This window comes from Balaenoptera ricei, chromosome 3 (assembly GCF_028023285.1).
Source record: "Balaenoptera ricei isolate mBalRic1 chromosome 3, mBalRic1.hap2, whole genome shotgun sequence".
NCBI classification, from domain to species: Eukaryota; Metazoa; Chordata; class Mammalia; order Artiodactyla; family Balaenopteridae; genus Balaenoptera; species Balaenoptera ricei.
In genome coordinates, this window is record NC_082641.1 from 126169447 (window position 1) to 126190554 (window position 21108).

Genomic DNA, 21108 nt, shown 5'->3' on the forward strand with positions numbered 1-21108 from the left:
AAAAGTACAGGGATCTACAAGCACATGAAAGAGGGAGAGTCTAATCTAAGGATACAAGAAGAAAGAAAGACACAGACTTTAACTGGAAAGAAAACAAAGGAATGCCACAGGACTTGGAAGAGGGTCAGATTATAAATCTAAATAATCCCTTAGGACTTTAAAACAACCAAAAATGCAGATCCTCCAAGTCATCTCTCTGTTTGGCTATCCTTCCCTCCACCCACTAGAGTCCCAAAGCTACATGTTCTAGGACAGACAAAAGTCTGTTTTGTTTATCTCATGAATAAGTAGCTGTTTGGTCACTGGGATTACCATGCAGCTGTTATTTCAGCCTGGCCCTTGGCAGTTGCCCTGGGGAGGAAAGCAGATGTAACTAGTGTCACTGCTGTCTGGGGCAATGTGCAGACGTCAGGGGCATTCCTATGAGCATCTCTATGAAGCAGATGTCCAAAATATCCCCAGATGAACAAACATCAAAGTTCTCAATTTACAAGAAAGTTCAAGAACAAAAATGTCACCTTCACACATAATATTTGGCCCATGCAAGAAAGGTAAAGTAGTTGAGAGTCATATACATTAGGTTTAAATATCACAGTCTACATCTAATATGTTAGAATCAAAGACAGAAGAGATCACCTACTTAAAATTTCTTTCCAGAGATAAAGAATTTGCAATAGGTAAAAATTTGCATAGGCAAAAATTTGCAATCCCAAATAAAAATAAAAGGTTAAGAAAATAGATAACCATTCCTACATATTGTGAGTCAGTTAAAAAACCTGTTCCTAACACAGTTTACGCATAAGAATTAAAACATCTTAACATGAGCATGGGCTTCTCCCTGGTTATTTGTTTCACAAGACACATTTGGAGGATGATGGTATCCCCACCAGCTTTCCCATGATATCAAAAGTAGGCAATTCTCTCACGTCTGTGACCTCCCTTCTGCTGCTGCCATTCAAGCCCCACAAAGCTCCATTCACCTGGCTGCCTCACTTGCTCAGGTATCCACAGTCTTCTACTATTGGCTTAGGGGTCTCTTGCAAATTCACCCCACTCCTCACCTGGAATCTTTAAAATCTAATTTATAATTTGTTCTGATCTATCACCATTGTGACATTATAAACTTCTATTCCTCCTTTCATTTTCCATTTGGGAAAGATGGTTTATCATTTCTTCTGGACTGTTACCTGTCTGTGGTCAGTGATAACCTTCATATTTTTTTCAAGATCTCCTAGAAAATCAGTTCTCTCCAATCCTGTTCTAGAGTAATTAATTTTTTGACTCACCAGAATCACCATATTGATTTCAGCCTAACATTCCAGGCTGCTGAAACAAGTTTTAACCTTGCTTCTACTCATGATCACATTAGTGATGGTACCTGTCCCAGTGATGTGTCACCTGATATAGACGCACAGTATAATGTAATGGGTTCGCACCCTAGTTCCAGCATCAGGGAGACATGAGTTCAACTCTCACCTCGACCACTTACTGTGGACTTAAGCAAGCCACTTCCATTTTCTAAACCTCAGTGGAGATAAAAACAATAGTATCTTCCTCAAAATGTTGTTGGATTACATGAGAGAGTTCTCAAAAAGGTTTTGCATAGGGGCTAGTGCATAACGTTCATTCAAAAATCTCAACCGTTATTTTTGTTTTGATATGTACACATTCTCTGGTCTCAATAAAGTTGTCCCATCAAATGATATATATGAAAGAACAAAAGCCAGAGCCCTCCAGGTCAGTGCTTTTCAAACTGCAGATTAGTGAATCTAGAAATCAATTTAGCAGATCATAAGCTGGGTATTTTTTAATTAGAATAGAATGTTTTTAAAAATGAATAGAATAGATCAAAGCGCATTTCATGTTGTAAGCAGAAATGGTGTCTTGTCAAACAGATACTATAGGTATATTTGTGCATATGCATACTGAGATATAATGTAAAAGGCATTTCTTACTGTGTGTCATAGTAAAAACCAAACCAAACAAACAAACAAAAAATTTGAAAGGCATTGCTGTAGGCTGATCCAGAGCTCCTAAACACACTCTTTGGTAATGATATACTACTTAGGAGAGACATTACTGCCCCCTGCTGGAACTCTTGATTTCTCATGGAGAAGGAAGGCCTCAGCCATCCACCCCATACCCTGTCTGGAAGCTTACCTGGGGGGGAATGCACCCCTTGAGCTATCCTGATGCCCTGTGCAATGAGTCCAAGGCAGCACTAGAAGTGGCAGCTGGCGTTCTCACCTTTAAAATAATTCTGAAAGCACAGTGTCCTTCCCTCCCACCTGCCTCCACAGTCTCTCCCGAAAACAAAGCTGAGCAGCCCAGTGACTGAGTTATCCTTGGTCTCACCTCTGCCCTATCACACATCACAGCTGGGCAGAGCCTCCCCAGCCCCTAAGCAGCCACATGTCTCTGCTTCACTGGGCAGACTACACCCCTTGGAGGAAGGTGAACCAACTGCATGTTCTCAGAGCTGGGACCGCCAGCAGCCTCCATCCTCTAATGTCCCTGAGTTCTAAAATAACTGACTAGGGCTGGGGGACCAGAGGAGTACAGACTTGGAATGATGTGCTGTCCCATCCAAGAGATAGGCCTCCACCAAGAGGTCTCACCAAGAGGTAAAGGTCCCAAGAGACCAGCAACCCTAACACACACCCCTGTCTTAAGATAATGGAGCCCAGAACCAGATACATTTACTAAGAATCTACTTAGTCCTGCTTCAGTATGAGAGCTACCATGAATTGAGGGCTCATACCTAGTCATCCATACTTGAGGTCTCAAGTAAAACTCGAAGCAGAGTTAAAATTGAGGCTGAAAAGTATACAGTAACTTGCCCAGTCACTCAGCCAACTTCAGACCCAGATGCCCTTGAATGCAGGACAGCGTTCCCAGCCACTGCTCTAAGTCTGGCTGCACTTCCAAACTTCAGGACTTACACCAAGAAAGAAACAAAATATGATTGAATTGTAAAGTGGCAAATAAAACCTAGTATAGAAAAGAGTAAATCTTAACTTTAAAATAAATAATGGTTGGGTCATAGTAGGCATCTTTTAGAACATAAACCATTTTATTAATTTGCTTTAAAAATAGCCTCATTTGTTTTAAGTCTTGGATCAGGCTTCTTTCTTCCTTAGGTAAAGGCCTGCTCCCAAAGATAGATGTGCCTCAACCATTTCCTCATCTATGAAATAAAGAAGGTAAACAAATCTATCAGATCACCTAGTGTTTACACTATGTGCCAGGCATTGAGTGTGTTCAGTACTTTTACGTGTGCTGATACAATTCTTACAACACTGGGCTCAGAGAAGTTAATTAATTTGCTGAAGGTCACACAGCTAGTAACAGACAGATTCTAACCCACGTATGCCTGACTCCCTTGCCCCCACTAGGAACTGCTACCTTGGTGAGGGCACGACTCATCCTCTTTAATTTTTCCTTCCTCTCTTTCCCTTGTCCACACATCCCAATGGGAGCAATTATCAAAAGGGAAGGAGGTCAAGATCATGCAAAACAAGGAAAGACTGAGAGACTATCACAGGTCAGAGATGACTAGGGAAACGCGACAGCTAAATGCAATGTGGTACCCTGGACCCTGGATCATAAAAAGGACTTGAGGGGAAAAACTGGTGAAATCCAAATAAAAGCTGGAGTGTGTCGTTGCAATATCCAGCTAATGGGTCTCCCACCTTCCCTCCTGCTGCTCTGTAATCTGTTCTCAGGCTGCTTCCAGATTCATCTTTCCAAAGCACAAATCTGAGCATGGCTCTCTTACCTGCTTAGAACCTTCTTGTGGCTCACCCTCACACTCAGGATCTGTCTCCAGCTCCCTTCTCCAGAGTCTTCTCTCACTTCCCTTCCCTACCTCCCTGACTCTGCTCCAGCTTTGTTCAACTCATTGCTGTTCTCAGAAAACACCAGGCCCTCTCCACCCTCTGGACCTTTCTTGACACATACCCTGTCTGTGAACCCCACCCAGGCTGCAGGTAGAATTAAATAGATCTCTCTCTCTCTCAGGATTCAGTTTAGATGTCACTTCCTCCAGGGAGCCCTCCCTGATGCTCTTGCTCCCATGCCTGGGTTAAATCCTCTCCCCTGAATTCTCATTGCACCCTGTAATTAGCTCCCATCACAGTGCTTCCCATCCTGGACCATATTCATATCTGCTCCTTCCCTCTTATACAACTGAGTCCCAGCTTCCCTGAAGTGGGAAGTGTGCAGCCAGACATGGCATTGAATAGCACTGACTCCCATTGTGAGGAGGTCAGTCGTTTGCACTGCTTGCTCTGTTTCCGTGATTGCTCAAGGAGAACTGTGTTAGTTTGTCTTCAACACTCCCTGCCAAATGTTAATCTCTTTATTTTCAAGTAATGTCAGATCAAGCCTAGGCTGGGCACTTGCCATAAACAACAGGATCTAGCTTGAATTTAGTGCATTGTTTGTTTTCACTGTATTTGTTTTTATTTATATAATTCTTTTTCTAGAAAGCAATACGTTTTTCTTCTGCATAGACCAGTCATCCTTTATAAAATTAATATTGAGTAAAGGAAGTAAATCAATTTAGAAAAAAATTGGTAAGTGGTTGTTCAGGTGGCACATACGGTGATAAATGCAAGTGTGCATATGCATGTGCACATACGTGCACACAAATGTGCACGTATGCACGCATGCATAAAACTGTGAAAATCGCCCTGAAGGAATCATTTGTGCAGCTAAGTCCTTGGACCCAGGGTACTGCTGGCTTTGCCACAACTACCTGTGTGGCAGGGAGAAAATTACTTTTCTGTTTTTCAGTTTACTCACCTGTAAAAAAGAAGAGAAAATAACTGGGCCATAAAAACATGATTTCATCTTCCAGATACAAGTCTCTCTTCCTGTTCATATGGCTTGGAAATAACCAGCTTGGAAATTTCTGAAAAGGAACCTGGAGGAGGTCATACTTTTTATATTAGAGATCAGAGATCTGAAGTTTATAGAGGTTAAGTGACATGCCCAAGGGTCACATCATAATTTAATGTCAAATTCAAGACCAAGATCCAGGTCTTCCCACCCCCTGGTGAACTGTTTCTCCCTTCATTTCTGAAACCGTCCACCCCTATATACTTCTTTCCCCAGATAAACTTCTGTCAAAGAGTTACATTCAGCTCAATATCAAAAAAACAAACAACCCAATCCAAAAATGGGCAGAAGACCTAAATAGACATTTCTCCAAAGAAGATATACAGATTGCCAACAAACACATGAAAGATGCTCAACATCACTAATCATTAGAGAAATGCAAATCGAAACTACAATGAGGTATCACCTCACACCGGTCAGAATGGCCATCATCAAAAAATCTGCAAACAATAAATGCTGGAGAGGGTGTGGAGAAAAGGGAACCCTCTTGCACTGTTGGTGGGAATGTAAATTGATACAGCCACTATGGAGGTTCCTTAAAAAACTAAAAATAGAACTACATACGACCCAGCAATCCCACTACTGGGCATATACCCTGAGAAAACCATAATTCAAAAAGAGTCATGTACCACAATGTTCATTGCAGCTCTATTTACAATAGCCAGGACATGGAAGCAACCTAAGTGTCCATCGACAGATGAACGGATAAAGAAGATGTGGCACATATATACAATGGAATATTACTCAGCCATATAAAGAAACGGAACTGAGTTATTTGTAGTGAGGTGGATAGACCTAGAGTCTGTCATACAGAGTGAAGTAAGTCAGAAAGAGAAAAACAAATACTGTATGCTAACACATATATATGGAATCTAAAAAAAAAAAAAAAAAGGTTCTGATGAACCTAGGGGCAGTACAGGAATAAAGATGCAGACATAGAGAATGGACTTGAGGACACGGGGAGGGGGAAGGGTAAGCTGGGACGAAGTGAGAGAGTAGCATTGACATATATCCACTACCAAATGTAAAATAGATAGCTAGTGGGAAGCAGCTGCATGGCACAGGGAGATCAGCTCGGTGCTTTGCGACCACCTAGAGGGGTGGGATAAGGAGGGTGGGAGGGAGATGCAAGAAGGAGGGGATATGGGGATATATGTATACGTATAGCTGATTCACTTTGTTATACAGCAGAAACTAACACAACACTGTAAAGCAATTATACTCCAATAAAGATGTTAAAAAAAGTTACATTTTACTTACAAAGCACAAGCAAACACACACACAATATAAAGACATCTTAAATAATGGATAAGCAAATAAGAAAAGGATAAAAGCAATATTAGATTTCAAAGCATTAGCACGGTTGAATAGGTAAGTAATGTAACTGAAAGCTGAGAAAACGTTACAGGTTTTCCGCAAGGTTGTAACTCCCTCCTTGTTCTTTATTTAGATTAGATGCAAGGAGCCAGAAGCCAGGCAGGCCACTAAGTTTTGGGGGAGGATTAGGATAAAAGAGGGTAACTGATTCATCTTTGGCTACTACCTATGAATAATAAAACCTGTTTAAATAGAAACCAGTCCCAAACACCACTTCACTCACTCTCTGTGGATCATGAAAAACAGCATCAACATGATTCCAGGATGAACAGTTCACCACATTTTTAAAATGGAATTTTCAGACACTTTTAAAGAATATTTCAGCAGAGTAATTTGCATACAGGATGTAGTCATTTCAATGATACAGCACAATGTTTTTCTCATTTTAAAAAATAGCCTTATCCTTGTCTTTGGAAATGTGCTGAACATTTTTATAACTGACCTGGTTAAAGGCAAATTTACCAGATTTACAGGTAAACCAAAGTGCACAGAATCACAAAGAAATGGAAAGATATCCCACGCTCTTGGATTGGAAGAATTAATATTGTTAAAATGGCCATACTACCCAAAGCAACCTACAGATTTCATGAGATCCCTATCAGATTACCCATGACATTTTTCACATAACTAGAACAAACAATCCTAAAATTTATATGGAACCATAAAGGACCCAGAATTACCAAAGCAATCCTGAGAAAAAAGAACAAAAGCAAGGGGACTTCCCTGGTGGCGCAGTGGTTGGGACTCTGCACTCCCAGTGCAGGGAGCCCGGGTTCGATCCCTGGGCAGGGAGCTGGATCCCACGTGCATGCCGTGGGTAGGAGTTTGCATGCCCAGCTAGGGAGCCCGCCTGCTGCAACTGAAGAGCCTGAGCGCCACAACTAGGACCCGGCACAACCAAATAAATAAATAAAAATTAAAAAAAAAAAAAAAAGAACAAAAGCAGGAGACATAATCCTCCCAGACTTCAGACAATACTAGAAAGCTACAGTAATCGAAATAGTGTGGTACTGGCACAAAAACAGACACGGATCAACGGAACAGAAGAGACAGCCCAGAAATAAACCCACACACTTACAGTCAATTAATCTTTTACAAAGGAGGCAAGAATATACAATAGAAAAAAATACAGTCTCTTCGGTTAAGTGGTGTTGGGAAAGTTGGACAGCTGCATGGAAATCAATGAAGTTAGAACACACCTTCGCACCATACACAAAAACAAACTCAAAATGCCTTAAAGACTTAAATATAAGACATGACACCATAAAACTCCTAAAAGAAAACATAGGCAAAACATTCTCTGACATAAATCGTACCAATATTTTCTCAGTCAGTCTCCCAAGGCAACAGAAATAAAAGCAAAAATAAACAAAATGGGACCTAATCAAACTGACAAGCTTTTGTACAGCAAAGGCAATGAGAATCAAAACAAAAAACAACCTACAGACTGGGAGAAACTATTTTCAAATGATGCAACTGACAAGGGCTTAATTTCCAAAATATACAAATAGCTCATACAACTCAACAACAAAAAAACAGCCAACCCAATCGAAAAATGGGCAGAAGACCTAAATAGACATTTCTCCAAAGAAGACATACAGGTGCCAAGAGGCACCTGAAAAGATGCTCATCATAGCTAATTATTAGAGAAATGCAAATCAAAACTACGATGAGGTACCACCTCATACCAGGCAGAATGGCCATCATTAAAAAGTCTACAAATAACAAATGCTAGAGAGGGTGTGGAGAAAAGGGAACCCTCCTACACCGTTGGTAGGAATGTACATTGGTGTAGCTACCATGGAAAACAGTATGGAGGTTCCTTAAAAAACTAAAAATAGAGTTCCCATATGATCCAGCAATCCCATTCTTGGGCATACATCGAAACGAAACTACAATTCAAAAAGATACCTGCACCCCTATGTTCATAGCAGCACTATTCACAATAGCCAAGATACGGAAGCAACTTAAATGTGCAGCAACAGATGAATGGATAAAGAAGATGTGGTATATATACACAGTGGAATACTACTCAGCCATAAAAAGGAATGAAATAATGTCATTTGCAGCAACATGGATGGACTCAGAGAAAGAGAAATACCATATGATATCATCACTTATATGTGGAATCTAAAATATGACACAAATGAACCTACCTAGGAAACAGAAACCGACTCACAGACATAGAGAACAGACTTGTGGTTGCCAAGAGGGAGGGGTTCGGAGAGGGGTGGATTGAGAGTTTGGAGTTAGCAGAAGCAAACCACTATATACAGAATGGATAAACAACAAGGTACTACTGTGCAGCACAGGGAACTATATTCAATATACTGTGATAAACCATAATGGAAAAGAGTTTTTAAAAGAATATGTATGTGTAACTGAATCACTTTGCTGTACAGCAGAAATTAACACAACATTGTATATCAACTATAATTCAATTTTAAAAAGTACACAGAATCAGAAAAGTTTAACCAAATTTCCCAATGAAATATAAAATGGGTAGATATAATGCCCTTCACCTAAATATATATACATGTATAGATATATGTGTGTGTAGGTATTTATGTGTGTGTGTGTATATATATATGTATACTTGTAAAAATTGAGAAATATCTGGCCAAACAGAAACTCATGCGAGAAGAGACTTCACATGATAAGCTCAATGTGAGCCAACGGTAAGATGTAGCTGCTGGGGAGAAGAAAAGTCTTAATGTAATGTTAAAATAAAACATTAAATCACATTAAGTATGGTAATGACCCTCTTTACTCTCCACCCACCAGCCAATACCAGTTATAGGAACCACACTATCAGAGGGACAGAAATTGGCATCTGGCCAGAGGAGAGTAATAGGTCAGTGGGGAAAAGAGAGAGGGTCTGTAACCTGAGACAAGTGGGGAATGGTTCATGGCATGGGTCCCAGAGCCAAGCAAGCCTTCTGCAAACACGAGATTCGTAGCCATTCTGGCATGCATGTGCCCTGTCAGTCTCCCAGGAATGTTGTTGAAAGGACTCTGCATGGGAGGTTAGACTCATCTTCAACATCCCTGCCTTGGGGATTTTATGGTTTGTGGTGGGAGCAAAACCACATCTATCTTACGTGGTAGTGGACTAAGTCACTTCATTTCCTTTCTGGCGAAGAATACTCTAGAGTAGAGAGCATTTTAACAAGCAACCAAGCTCCTAAGAGAAAATAAGATGTACCGATGTGTACACAACATTGGTGACTAGAAGGTGCACTACTGACTCAACTCACCACCCCCATCCCACCCCACCACACCACCAATCACCTGGTTGCTCCAAGAAGCTAGAAAGTAAGGGCAGAGGGCCTTCCAGTAAATCTAAGCTGTTGGGGGTCAGATGGTGATCCCTATAGCTAGATCTTATATGTTTCCACATTTCCGAGCAAGAGTGAACCACCAGCATCAGGGTCATTCGAGATGCTCGTTAATAATGCATGTTCCTGGGGTGTCTCCCAGGCCTACTGAATCAGAATTATTGGGGTAAGAACCAGAAAGTTCATTTTGTGCAAGTTCCCCAGGTGATTCCTTTTCACATTCTCTGAGAACCATGGTTCCAGAGTAGTGCTTCTTGTGCTTTAGTGTGCATTAGAATCACCTGGAAAACAGGGTAAAGCCAGGGATCCTTGGCCCCAGAGACTGCTTCAGAGGTCTTAGGTGGAGCCTGAAATTCGCATTTCAAACAATCTCAGAGGTGACGCTGATGTTGCTGGCCAAGCCAGTCAGTGGACCATACTTGGAGCTCACTGCCTTAGCAAATTCCTGATTTTGTCATCAAGGGACTCATATACTGTGGTAGGCAACTTCTCCCCACCTGCTGGTATCCACACCCTGGGTAATTCCCTCGCTATCTGTGTGGGCCGGACCTAGTGACTCATACATAATGAATAAAATATGCAAAACTAACTAGTTTTCATCTTCCCTCTTATTAAGGAGACAAATGTGTGAATAAATGTAAGTGAGCAATATTTAATAATATACACTATTTACATGCAGTTTATGTCATAACTTTCTTAGTCCTCAATTTTTAGGCTTTGACCCTTGGGAGCCTCCTCCTGGGTTTATGGGAGGTTATGAGGGAGCAGAGCCTCGGGGCAGGATGGAGGTGGTGCATCCACATCAGACCTCACCTCCTGTGCATTCCACCTGGCCATTCTCAGGCTGTGTCTTTTGAGCTAATAGCATGGTGAATTCCCGCCTGCCAGTGCCCGTGACAGGAGGAGTGGCACCTCCTCTGGTTGAAGAGAGAAAAAAAACAAATGACTAGTTTCTCTGCTGGCAAGGGGAGGGGTCTTTCCCTGAGAAAAGTCAGTGAAGGGAACAAAGTCCAATGGGCTGGTCTTCTCTCCAGTGCAATGCCTGATTTCTTCACTGAGGGAAGAAGACAGCTTTTCTAGGGGCAGGGGTCTCATTTTCTCTAGAACTGTGTGTCTAGAAAGTGCATTTCAGGGTCTGTATGTGTGGAAGGGCCACAGTCTATTGGAAAGGTTCTAGACACAAAGCCAGGACCCCTAGTCCCTGCTCCACCGTCCATGCCTTGTGTGACCTGGAATGAGCCCTCTCCCTCTGCTCTTCCCGTTCTGAGATGAGAGGCTGGGCCAGGTGATGACTTGAACCCCGCCCCCAGATTAAGAGCCTAGAGCAGAGAGGTAGCTTCTGACCACGGCAACTGGTCGGAGATGGGACAGCTGTCCTCAGAGGGCCAGGCCCCCGCCACTCAGCCACCGCGCCCTTTCTGAGGAACGCCCAGAGGGGCTGCTATGCCAGAGGGGGCTCTGGCAGATGTTGTCCAGCCCGGTCTTAATGATGTCCTGCAGCTCCTCGTCACCCAGCAGGACTGCTGCGGCCAGGGCCAGCCAGAAGTATTCAGTGGCATCGTGGGCATCCTAACCCCCGGCATGGGGGCAGAGAAGAGATAGCATTAGCAGACATTTCCAGGAAAGGCGAGGAGGAAGTGCAGGGAAAACTAAGAACACTAGCTTTTGTCTGCCTGACATCCTTTCCCACCCCCTCCTCCTGGTTCCTTGGGGGAATTCCTCCTACCAGCTCCACTGCAGTTCCGTGACAGTGCTAACCAGGGCGGCCCTCCTCCTCAGGCACAGGGATGGCACGTTACCCAAGCTCAGACAGTCATGAAGCAGCATCGCCCTGGGCACAGAGCTTCAGGTATGTGAAAATGACTCAAGCTGACCTGTCCCAAGTCACTCCCTGGGACCTTTCAAGTGTGACCTAACAGAGAAAATGATTGCTCACCCTTTTAGATGGGTGCTTGAGCCTGTCAATAACTGGAGGAGAAGAGGCCAAGAAAAAGAGAGAAGCAGAAACATTCAGAGCCAAGAGATACAGAGAGAGGTGGGGAAATCCATGATGACATTTGAGTACCAGCATCCAGAACTACCTGAAGTTAAACTTATACCTGAACTTCCTCATTCCTTGAGCCAATAAAATCTCCTTCTTTGCTTAAGCTAGTTTGAGTTGAGCTCTTTCCCTTGAAATCCCTAGAGCCCTTGGTTGGTACAATCAGATCACACATACTTGTCCCACTTCCTGGGAGCTGTGGGACAAAGGCAAGATCACTGTGGGGTAGTCCTTCCCTACCCCATCGTCCCTCCCTAATGGTTGGGATGCAGAACAGGTGGTTCCTCCAGTGAGACTCAAAAAGGGATGACTGGTTCCCATTAACCCTCATCAGTCAATAATAAATTTAGGCCAGAAACACTCTGGCAAATAAGAAAAAGACAACAGAGTTGCCCTAAGGGTCCCCTGGGGGCCAAACACAGGAGTGACTCAGAAGCCACTGTATGAAGAGATTAAGCGTTGTACTGGAGCAGACAGAGACCTCTGGTAAGGGAAGCCAGTGTCCAGGGACAAGGTTCAAGGGCCAGAATTGTAACTCAGAATTACAGACCACACACACAGTTCTAGAAGTGGCTGGAAAAATAAGAAGTTCTGGATTCAACTCCAGCAGAGCAAACAGGAGAGTCAGGGCTACGGTCTTCTTAGGACCTAGGCTTGCTTATATTCTAAGACCCTGCATGTTATTATCTCAAACATGTTAACACGTACCTAGATTTCTCCTAAAATAGTTCATACAACTTTATAAGAAGTGAGTTGCAATTGACTAATTAATCTATAACATTTTTAGACATACAGTTAAGAATTAATTTTGATTTTAATTTTGGAGCTTATAGTTCTTTTGTCTGGGGGTCTCATGTATTGTTTTGGGTCTCATATTTTTTCATAGGCCCTGGAGGAGCTCACAGGCACTAGACCAATGTGCCCATAGTACCTGACAGATGAAGTGGGCCCAGAAGTCACATCAGGGCAAGGAAAGAGAAGAACTAGGACTTGTCTCCTCAGCAGAGATGGGAGCCTCTTTGAGGTCTCCAAGGGGGCTAAGTGAAAAGAGTCATTGCGTTCCCAGAGGAGCCACTCCCCACCCTATGAGACAACACTCCCCATCTTACCCCTCTCAACTTTACCCTGAAGGCTCAGGGTGAGGAAAGAATATAGTTGGACAGTAGCTCTCAGATGACCTTGGAAGCCTGGCTCTTACCTTCAGCTGGTGGAAGGTGAGTCGGCCCAGACGATAATACACCTTGGCATAGTATAAGGCCTCCTTGGGGCTCTGCAACCAGGGTGGACAGAGGGACAGAGTCTTCAGGTAGCAGTCCTCAGCCATCTCGTACATGTGCAGGGAATAGTACACAGTCGCCAGACGGTGGAAGGCCACTAGCTCCTGCCTCTGATCTCCTAGAAATTGGAAGACTGAGAGAGATATCCTGAAGCCAACACTTTGCATCATTAGTTCACTCATTCATTCTGTACAATTCTTTGAAGATCTACTAGGTATCAGGGACTGAGCTTGGGACATAGCAAACAAAGCAGAAGTCCTGCCCACATGAGGCTTACTGTCTCATAGGACACAGATATTCCTTAAATAATCCCACAAAGGTAAGATTACACCTGTGATAAGTGCTACAAAAGAAAACACAGGGATCTATGAGAGTGACTAAGTGGAGTATGTGTTCTGGACAAGGTTTTCTGGGACAATTCCTGAGGAAAATTTTCTCATTGTGGATGTCACTGTAACTCAGAATTCTGGGAAATAATTATTTCCAAATCTCTGTGATGGGAATGGTGACAAGACTAGCCTGATGGAGTAGCTAAGAATTTCTGACAATGAATAACTTCATATAACAAATGTTTTCTCCACATGGAAGTCTCTCTCTTCAGAGTTCTTCTCTGGGGCTGCCATCAGCAGCAGTCACCCTCTGACCCTTCACCAGCTTTCAGTCTCAAATAAGCTACAGAGACCCATTCACTTTTTTTTTTTTTTTAAACATCTTTATTGAAGTATAATTGCCTTACAATGGTGTGTTAGCTTCTGCTTTATAACAAAGTGAATCAGTTATACATATACAATATGTTCCCATTTCTCTTCCCTCTTGCAGACCCATTCACTTTTAACTCATGCTTTAGAATCTTGGTGTCTAAGGGATCTTTGACTTGTTTTGGTTTTGGGTGGATTTCTGGTTTCAATAACTAACTCCTTTAACACAAAGTAGCGTTTAAAGAGAACAAAGGCTTCCAATTGTGTTTTTGGAGCATTTGCAAGGTGGCTATTTGATGCAATCTAAAAACATCGCTTTTAGGCTTCAAAGAGCCAAAAGCCAAAACTAAAAGAGAAAATTCAACTCTGATATGGAAAAATCCAGTCACAGGGAATCACATGAAATGGTGGATATAGCCTCCTTTCAGCTTCTGTCCAAGGAAGGAAAAAGAATGCTCCAGAGGGAGCTACCTGGGCCCCCAAGGTCTTCCTGAGATTAGCAGACAGTTGCACAAATAAGGTTTTCTGCAGTAAAGGGAGAGGCAGGAAAAGAGAGATAGCTCTGAAGTGCAATTAAATACAATAAAGTCCAGTACCATCCACATCTCATGCCCTTGAGAATGCCCAGAGGTCCCTTCTAGAATTATCACAGAAGACTCCATTTGCCTTTACATCTAATCAATCCTCCTCTAATAAAACCTGCTTTTCCTCAAGCACCAACATCAAGATGAGTTTATCTTTTTTCACTCTGCCTTTTTTTTTTTTCTGTTTTAATGACTTACATTGTTTCTCATCAGCTTTTGTTGTAAATGCAAGCTATTTCAGCTACTGAGGGAGTTAGGTTAACAGGAATCTGACCTTCATTTACATTTCAATTCCATAAGAAAGTGTGTACTTGACTAATAATTAACTAATTAAAAAGTTAAGGCACAGTGCTTTTGTAATGGGGCATTGCCTGTGCATAGGATAAAATACCATTTACCCTGGACTCAGAATAATACCAATAATACCAACTATAATATAATAATTAGTGTGCACAGGTAACACTTATCAAGGACTTATTATGTACCAAGCACTGTGCTATGGGTTTTACCTGTATTATCATCGGTCTTCATAACAACGGCATGCTGTGGGTGCCATTTTTAATCCTGATTTGCCAATGACAAACTTGAGGTTTATAGATGTTAAGTAGCTTGCTTAATTGGGGGCTCCCTGACACTTCAAACTGGAATTTGAACCCACGGAGTCTGACTCCAGAGCCTATGCTCTTACAACTTTGTTGTCCCTCCTTAGGGAGTGTTACCCCCTCCCATTCAATACCCTGGACAATTAGGACCACCAACCTGCGACTGTGCTGAGTCTGGCCGCCAAGGTGGCAAATTCCAAAGCCTTCTCATAGCCTTCCAGGCTGATCTGCAGCTCGGTCAGCTTGTTGAAAATCCGGAGCTCGGTTCTCACTGCCTTCATCCTCCTTGCTAAGGGAACAGCCCCAGCCTGAGAACAGAGGCACAAGGAACCTTAGTCTAGCTGAGAATCATTGGCACATACCATACTCTAGGAGGCTGTATTGCATCCTACTGCCAGGGGTTGAGGGATGGCAGTGACTAAACCCAAGGGGGAGATGGCACCTTCCATGCATGGTTTTTCTCAACTCGCTCTCCTGGTCCTTGCTCTTAGTTGCTCTGCCCAGACCTCAGAGGTGGAAGAACTAGAGGTCAACAGGCTCCCTGAAACTGACAGCAGGAAAGGGATGATGACTTTCCTCAAGGTCACATGAGAAGTTACTCACCCCCCAGCTACACACTCCCTTAGCGCCCACAGTGCTAACCTACAAAGTACATACGTGCAGTATGTGCATAGTGTCTGAGAGTCCCCAGTAAAGAGTCATTTCTATTATTTTTATTATGATAGAACTTTGGGCAGGTCACTTCATCTCTCCGAGCCTTGGTTTTCTCATCTATAAAATGCGTATGACCAAGAGCACCTCAATAGTCAGGGACATGTTTCTTGTTCACCCCTAGCTCAGTGCCTGGCACATACTGGGTCTTGATGAATGTTTGATGACTTAATAAACAATTGAACAAGCAAATGAATAAGTATCTGAATAAGTGAAATTTTAAGATCAAATAAGATAATGAGTTTTCCCAAACTTCAGTCAGTGACGAACAACAATTATGATTCTTCACATATCTGCTTAACATCTGGACATTTATTTAATTAGTATTATTTCTTAAATCAACTGTCTTCTATTTTCTTGACTCATTCTTTGCAATAATATCTGTGATATCATAGGTTTGATGAACTGGTATTATACATTTTTAATTTTTTAAATATATCTTAATGCATACTTAATGAAAACATAGTAAAGCAAAAGTGTTCACCCATGGACCAATCATCTCCCACCATACCATGTACATAGGAACATTCTGGTCAATATAAAAGTGTGCTACAAACTGTAAAGTACTATGAACCCAAAAGTTGTAATTATTATGGTATGTTCTCTCAGGAAAGATACTTTATTTATCAAGCCTGAGAATGACAGAGTTTTATCAGCTCCTTCTTTGAGAGCCTACTAGACTGAAGACAGGGAGAGCCTGTGGGCACTGGGTGAGGAAGGGAAGACAAAGAAATACCAGCAAGACAGGGGAAGGGGATGCCGGGCGAAGTCCAAGTGGCCCTGCCCACGTTTGTGCCAGAACCTAGCTAGGGATACTGCTGACTGTACAGCCCACAACTTACTCGGTAATACTCCACCGCACGATGCCTGTGGCGGGTCCCATTGAAGAACACATCACCTGATTCCTCGTAGAGCCTGAGAGCCAGGGAGGGCTCCTCTGACTTCAGGGCTTTCTGGATGGCTGCCTGAGTGAGACAGAAACTGCTGTCAAAGGCAGAGAGAAGGACTTTCCAAATGTCCACAGGACTGGCAAGAATGAGATCCTGACCATCTAGCTTAACCCTCTGCTAAAGTCCCCTGAACCTTAAATTGTCTTCACACTCATAAGGCTAGTAAGACGCCTTCAAGATTCCCTAGTCCAGCATTTCCCCACCATGCTATGAGAGATTACTTTGGTGGCCCTAGAAATGGTTTTCAGCAGCACACAAACATCTCGTAATAGTTAAGTATTTATTTTAATGTGTTTCAGAAAAAAAGATTAATCATATATCAAAACCTCTGCTTTTAGATAGCATTGTTTAGTGTAAAAAGCTAAACTGATTTGAAGTTGAGTCAAAGAAAAATAAGTAAATAATGGTACAGAGGTACCTGGATATGGCAAAACTATAAACTTGATGTATAAATGACTGAAATTTGGAAAGAGTGATCTCATCCAACACCTACAGTTCCTAGATGGAGAAACTGAGGCTGAGAATAAGGAGCTTTCAAGTTTACATCAATAGTTAGTGGCAAACAAATGCTAGTGTCTTTCAGCCCATTACCCTTCTCCTGGCCCCTATGACCCCTTTATCTTGAACAAGCTACTTCACATTTGCACCTAAACAAAATGTGATGAGAAAGTAGAAAATGTACCACAACATATGCAGCACAGCCAAAGGACCTCAAATATCCTTAGGTAGGAATTATTCACCTCCGTGGGAATAACTGCAGAACATCAAGTCAGGTGGCAGTCTAGGGTTGTGGGTGCCTGGGACCAGTTCTGGACAGTGAATTACTGGGGCAAAACCCCTCAGTTATTTTTATTGCATATGCAGCTACACAAAGATAGAAGCAGTGAGATGGAATCCTGGAGTCAGGAGTTCTGTCACCAAGCAATGAACAACCCCAATAGCTCCCTCTGGGCCTTTGTCTCCTGGAGACAGAAAGGCAAGACTGAATTGTCTGCTCTCTGATAATTCTTCCAGCTCTAAAATCCCAAGGCAGAATAGAGTCTGCAAGTAAAAGCTTTAAGTCACACTGCTGGTGTGCAGTTTTAACCACTTACTAGTTGTATCACTTTAGGCAAGTTACTCAGCCTCACTGAGTGTCATCTGTAAAATGGAAATTTCAGTAGAGACTCCTGCTGCATTTGTAATGAGGATTAAACTATATCAAGCACGTGAAGCGTTTAGCAAAGCCTCCCACGCATAGTAAGGCTTCAACCAATGCTATACAACCATGATTAAGTCTCGGCGGAAGTGAATTTGTGAGATTGTAAGTAATAGAGTAAGGGGGAGTAAAAGGGGAGAAAATGAGAAATGGGAAGGAAAAAAGGTAACAGGCATATTTTTGATGGAGCAAATCTTATATACCATCATGTCAGTATTGTGCAGATAATGATGATGATGAAATACCATTTATTAAGCATTTACTAGGTCCCAAGCACTTAGTTAGTGTTTATATGCATATGTTTACTATGTAAATGTTATACCTAATCTTTATCAGGGACAGGTCCAGCCATGAAGAAACTGAGGCCCAGAGAGCTCAGGTAGCAAGCCCAAAGTCACACGGTTCATAATCAATGGCCCTGTGATTTGATTCCACACCTGTCTTTTTTAAAGCCCAGGTACTTAATCCCTATACTATGTTATATCTCAGATATTAAAGGTATGCAAACTAAATAATCATAAAAGAACAATAATGTTAATATCACACACACATCAACCTTCCCTCAAACTGCAGCAAAACCCTTAAGTCAAGGTGTGTCAAGTTTTGGAAAAATGGATAAAACTGACATGACAGATGAGCGAGTCTCCCACCATGTTCTTTGAGAGCTCACACGTGCATATGGGACTCGGGGACTGGCCCTTTGCTGCTTGTATTCAGCCTGCCAGACCACCTTCGTTTCCATCTTGGGTCCACGGAGCAGCCCAGAGTTGACTGTCGCTCCAAGGGTTTGACGAGGACATCATCTCTCCCTAGTTCTAGCTGATCACTTTGGAGAGTACAGCTGCCTCCCCGCATGGCCCAGGTCAGCAGATAAGCTCTGCAGGAGGCCTACCTGCAGGTACAGCTCCACCAGCTCGTCTTCCTGCATGAGGTAGTGGAGTCGCCCAGCCCCAAGCCAGGCCTCAGCAGCCTTGTCTCTCTTCCCCAGGTCAACGAAGATACGCAGGCTCTCCTTGATGCAGGTGAGGGACCTCCTAAGGGACCTGGGGGTGGACATGGACTCATAAGGCATGAGGGTTCAAAGGGGCCCAGAGTCACTCTGCACAGGAGGAAACTGAAGCTCTAGCAGGGGAACAACATTGTTTCAGATCACACAGAGAGATCGAGGACTGATCTGAATCTTGGATCTGCCTAAACCAGCTGTGAGAACTTGAGAAAGTACAGAATCTGTGACTTGGTTTTCCCATCTGTAAGATGGGGATATAACTGTACCTGCCTCAGAGGATAGTTGTGAGGATTAAATGAGATAAGAGTGCTTAGAACAGTGCCTACCACAGAGTAAGCACTTGATGAATGTTTAAATGTTAGTTATCATTTTTATTATTACTGGCCCATGGTCCACCCAACTTTTGACTACTCCATAACATTTTTTCATAAGAACCTAACACAGTGGATGCCAAATGCATATTTATTGAATAAATCACAAAAGAATGACCATAGTGGTAACTTTATTACTTTTTTTTTAATTTTACTTTATTTTTGGCCGCATTGGGTCTTCATTGCTGCTCGCGGGCTTTCTCTGGTTGTGGCGGGCTGGGACTACTCTTCGTTGTGGTGCACGGGCTTCTCATTGCGGTGGCTTCTCTTGTTGCAGAGCACGGGCTCTAGGCACACAGGCTTCAGTAGTTGCAGCACGCAGGCTTCAGTAGTTGCAGCATGTGGGCTCAGGAGCTGCGGCACGCAGGCCCTAGAGCATGCGGGCTTCAGTAGTTGCAATGCGTGGGCCCTAGGGAGTGCAGGTTTCAGTAGTTGTGGCTCACGGGCTCTAGAGCACAGGCTCAGTAGTTGTGGCACATGGGCTTAGCTGCTCCACAGCATGTGGGATCTTCCTGGACCAGGGATCGAACCCGTGTCCCCTCCATTGGCAGGCGGATTCCTAACCACTGCGCCAGCAGGAAAGTCCCGTAGTGGTAACTTTAAATCATCAAAAAGATTTTGATGTTTGTATAAGAAGAAAAATCAAAGAAGGGTGAACGTTTTGGTGCTTAACAGAGTACTCTTTAATTATCTGGAAATTGTTTATGTAGAAAACTCTTGCTCCATGTCAGGGATTAATGAAGAAATGAGGCATAGGTAACGCAGTGTTGAACAGGTTCAGAATTCCAGAACAAGAATCAGCACTGGGCATCACCTAGATAGTAGTTCTCAACTCCAGCAGTAATTAGAATCATCTGGAAACTCTTTAAACATGCATCCACAGGCAAAGTCACCCCAATGTGTTGACATGTCATGCTAGCCTGGGACACTCTAGCTCAGGCACCAGCATTTTGTCAAAGCTCCTTATCAGTTACTATTGTGACTCTATTGTGCAGCTTGGGTTGAGACTCCCTTCTTTTTCTATAGAGAAAACAGGCCCGGAGATGGGAGGTGACTTGCACAAGGTTGCACACCACACTGGGGGACAATCAAAGGCCAGAACTCTGTTCTCCTGAGTCCCAGTCTTGGACTCGTCCCACAATACCCATATTCCTCACACTGTGATTCATAGCCCACCTGCACCAGCATTACCTGTGGAGCTTCTTAAAAACACAGACTCCCAGAGCTCCCTCAGACTGACTGAATCAGAATCATCATGGTAGCAAGCCAGGAATCTGAATTTCTTAGACACACCCAGGTTATGCTCCTGTGCATTGAAGTTTGAGAACCACTGCACCAAACCATGCAAATCCTTCTAGAAACACTGACCATCACCCCCCAAGTCTGTAAACAGTTAGGAGGTCCTCATCAAACATGGCTACCATCTCATGATGGGCAACCCAGCCCCCAGGCCCCCTTGTGCACAGTGATGGAAACAAGCATTGCTTGTGACTAATGAGGCCCTGATTCATCTTGGCAATGAGGCAGCTATTAGCCTTCTGCAGAAAGTGCCAGGCATTTGGCCCTTGTAAGTCCTGAGAAGAAAGAACTCTAGTGTTCGCTATTGCTCTGCTCTTGACATGATATTTATTGACAACAACGATGGGCACTGGCCACCCTCTGTCAAGAATCAGAATGTCAGACTTGCTGCTCAGACTGTGCTGTGAGCTGAGAAGCTGCATACTCTGCTGAGGTGGTCACCAACCTCCTTGGCCTGATAACCACACGCCTCCTTTACTATAGGAAGCCCTGTCCTTCTCTCACCCACTCCGTACCCACCAAATGCCAAGCAGGGCTAACAGGTTCTGCAGGCCTGGCCTCTACTGCTCTCCCTACTCCCACTGGAACAGTTAATGAAGAGAGGATCCATACATCTCATCCTGATCCTATTTCCTGCTCTGTTTTTGTTTATTACCATTTGCTGTCCTGGGAGACCCCTGGGCTATGGTTGTTTTCTCCAGACCCCCAGGGAGCAAGATTTGGGTTATCACAGAGAAGCCAACTCACAGAGCAG

At 43.2% G+C, this 21108-nt stretch overlaps 1 protein-coding gene across 9 annotated transcripts in view; it reads right to left on the reverse strand.

Moving 5' to 3' along the window:
• The window catches only part of SH3TC2 (SH3 domain and tetratricopeptide repeats 2), a 162658-nt gene that overhangs the window by 89360 nt on the left and 52190 nt on the right, over positions 1 to 21108 (reverse strand). For 5 of the 9 annotated variants that reach the window (XR_009502416.1, XR_009502415.1, XR_009502417.1 and 2 more), the window contains exons 13-17: positions 18571 to 18721; positions 16373 to 16495; positions 14977 to 15127; positions 12857 to 13053; positions 4807 to 4927 (exon numbers count right to left, since the gene is read on the reverse strand). Coding sequence is in view for 4 of the 9 variants with exons in the window: in XM_059917433.1 (XP_059773416.1) it covers positions 4807 to 4927; positions 12857 to 13053; positions 14977 to 15127; positions 16373 to 16495; positions 18571 to 18721 (743 nt within the window). In the remaining 5 variants the exon portion in view is untranslated. Of the gene's footprint in view, positions 1 to 4806; positions 4928 to 10224; positions 11187 to 12856; positions 13054 to 14045; positions 14159 to 14976; positions 15128 to 16372; positions 16496 to 18570; positions 18722 to 19409; positions 19653 to 21108 lie in introns of those variants that run through there. The other 4 variants (XR_009502419.1, XM_059917432.1, XM_059917434.1 and 1 more) reach the window with 4 other exon arrangements.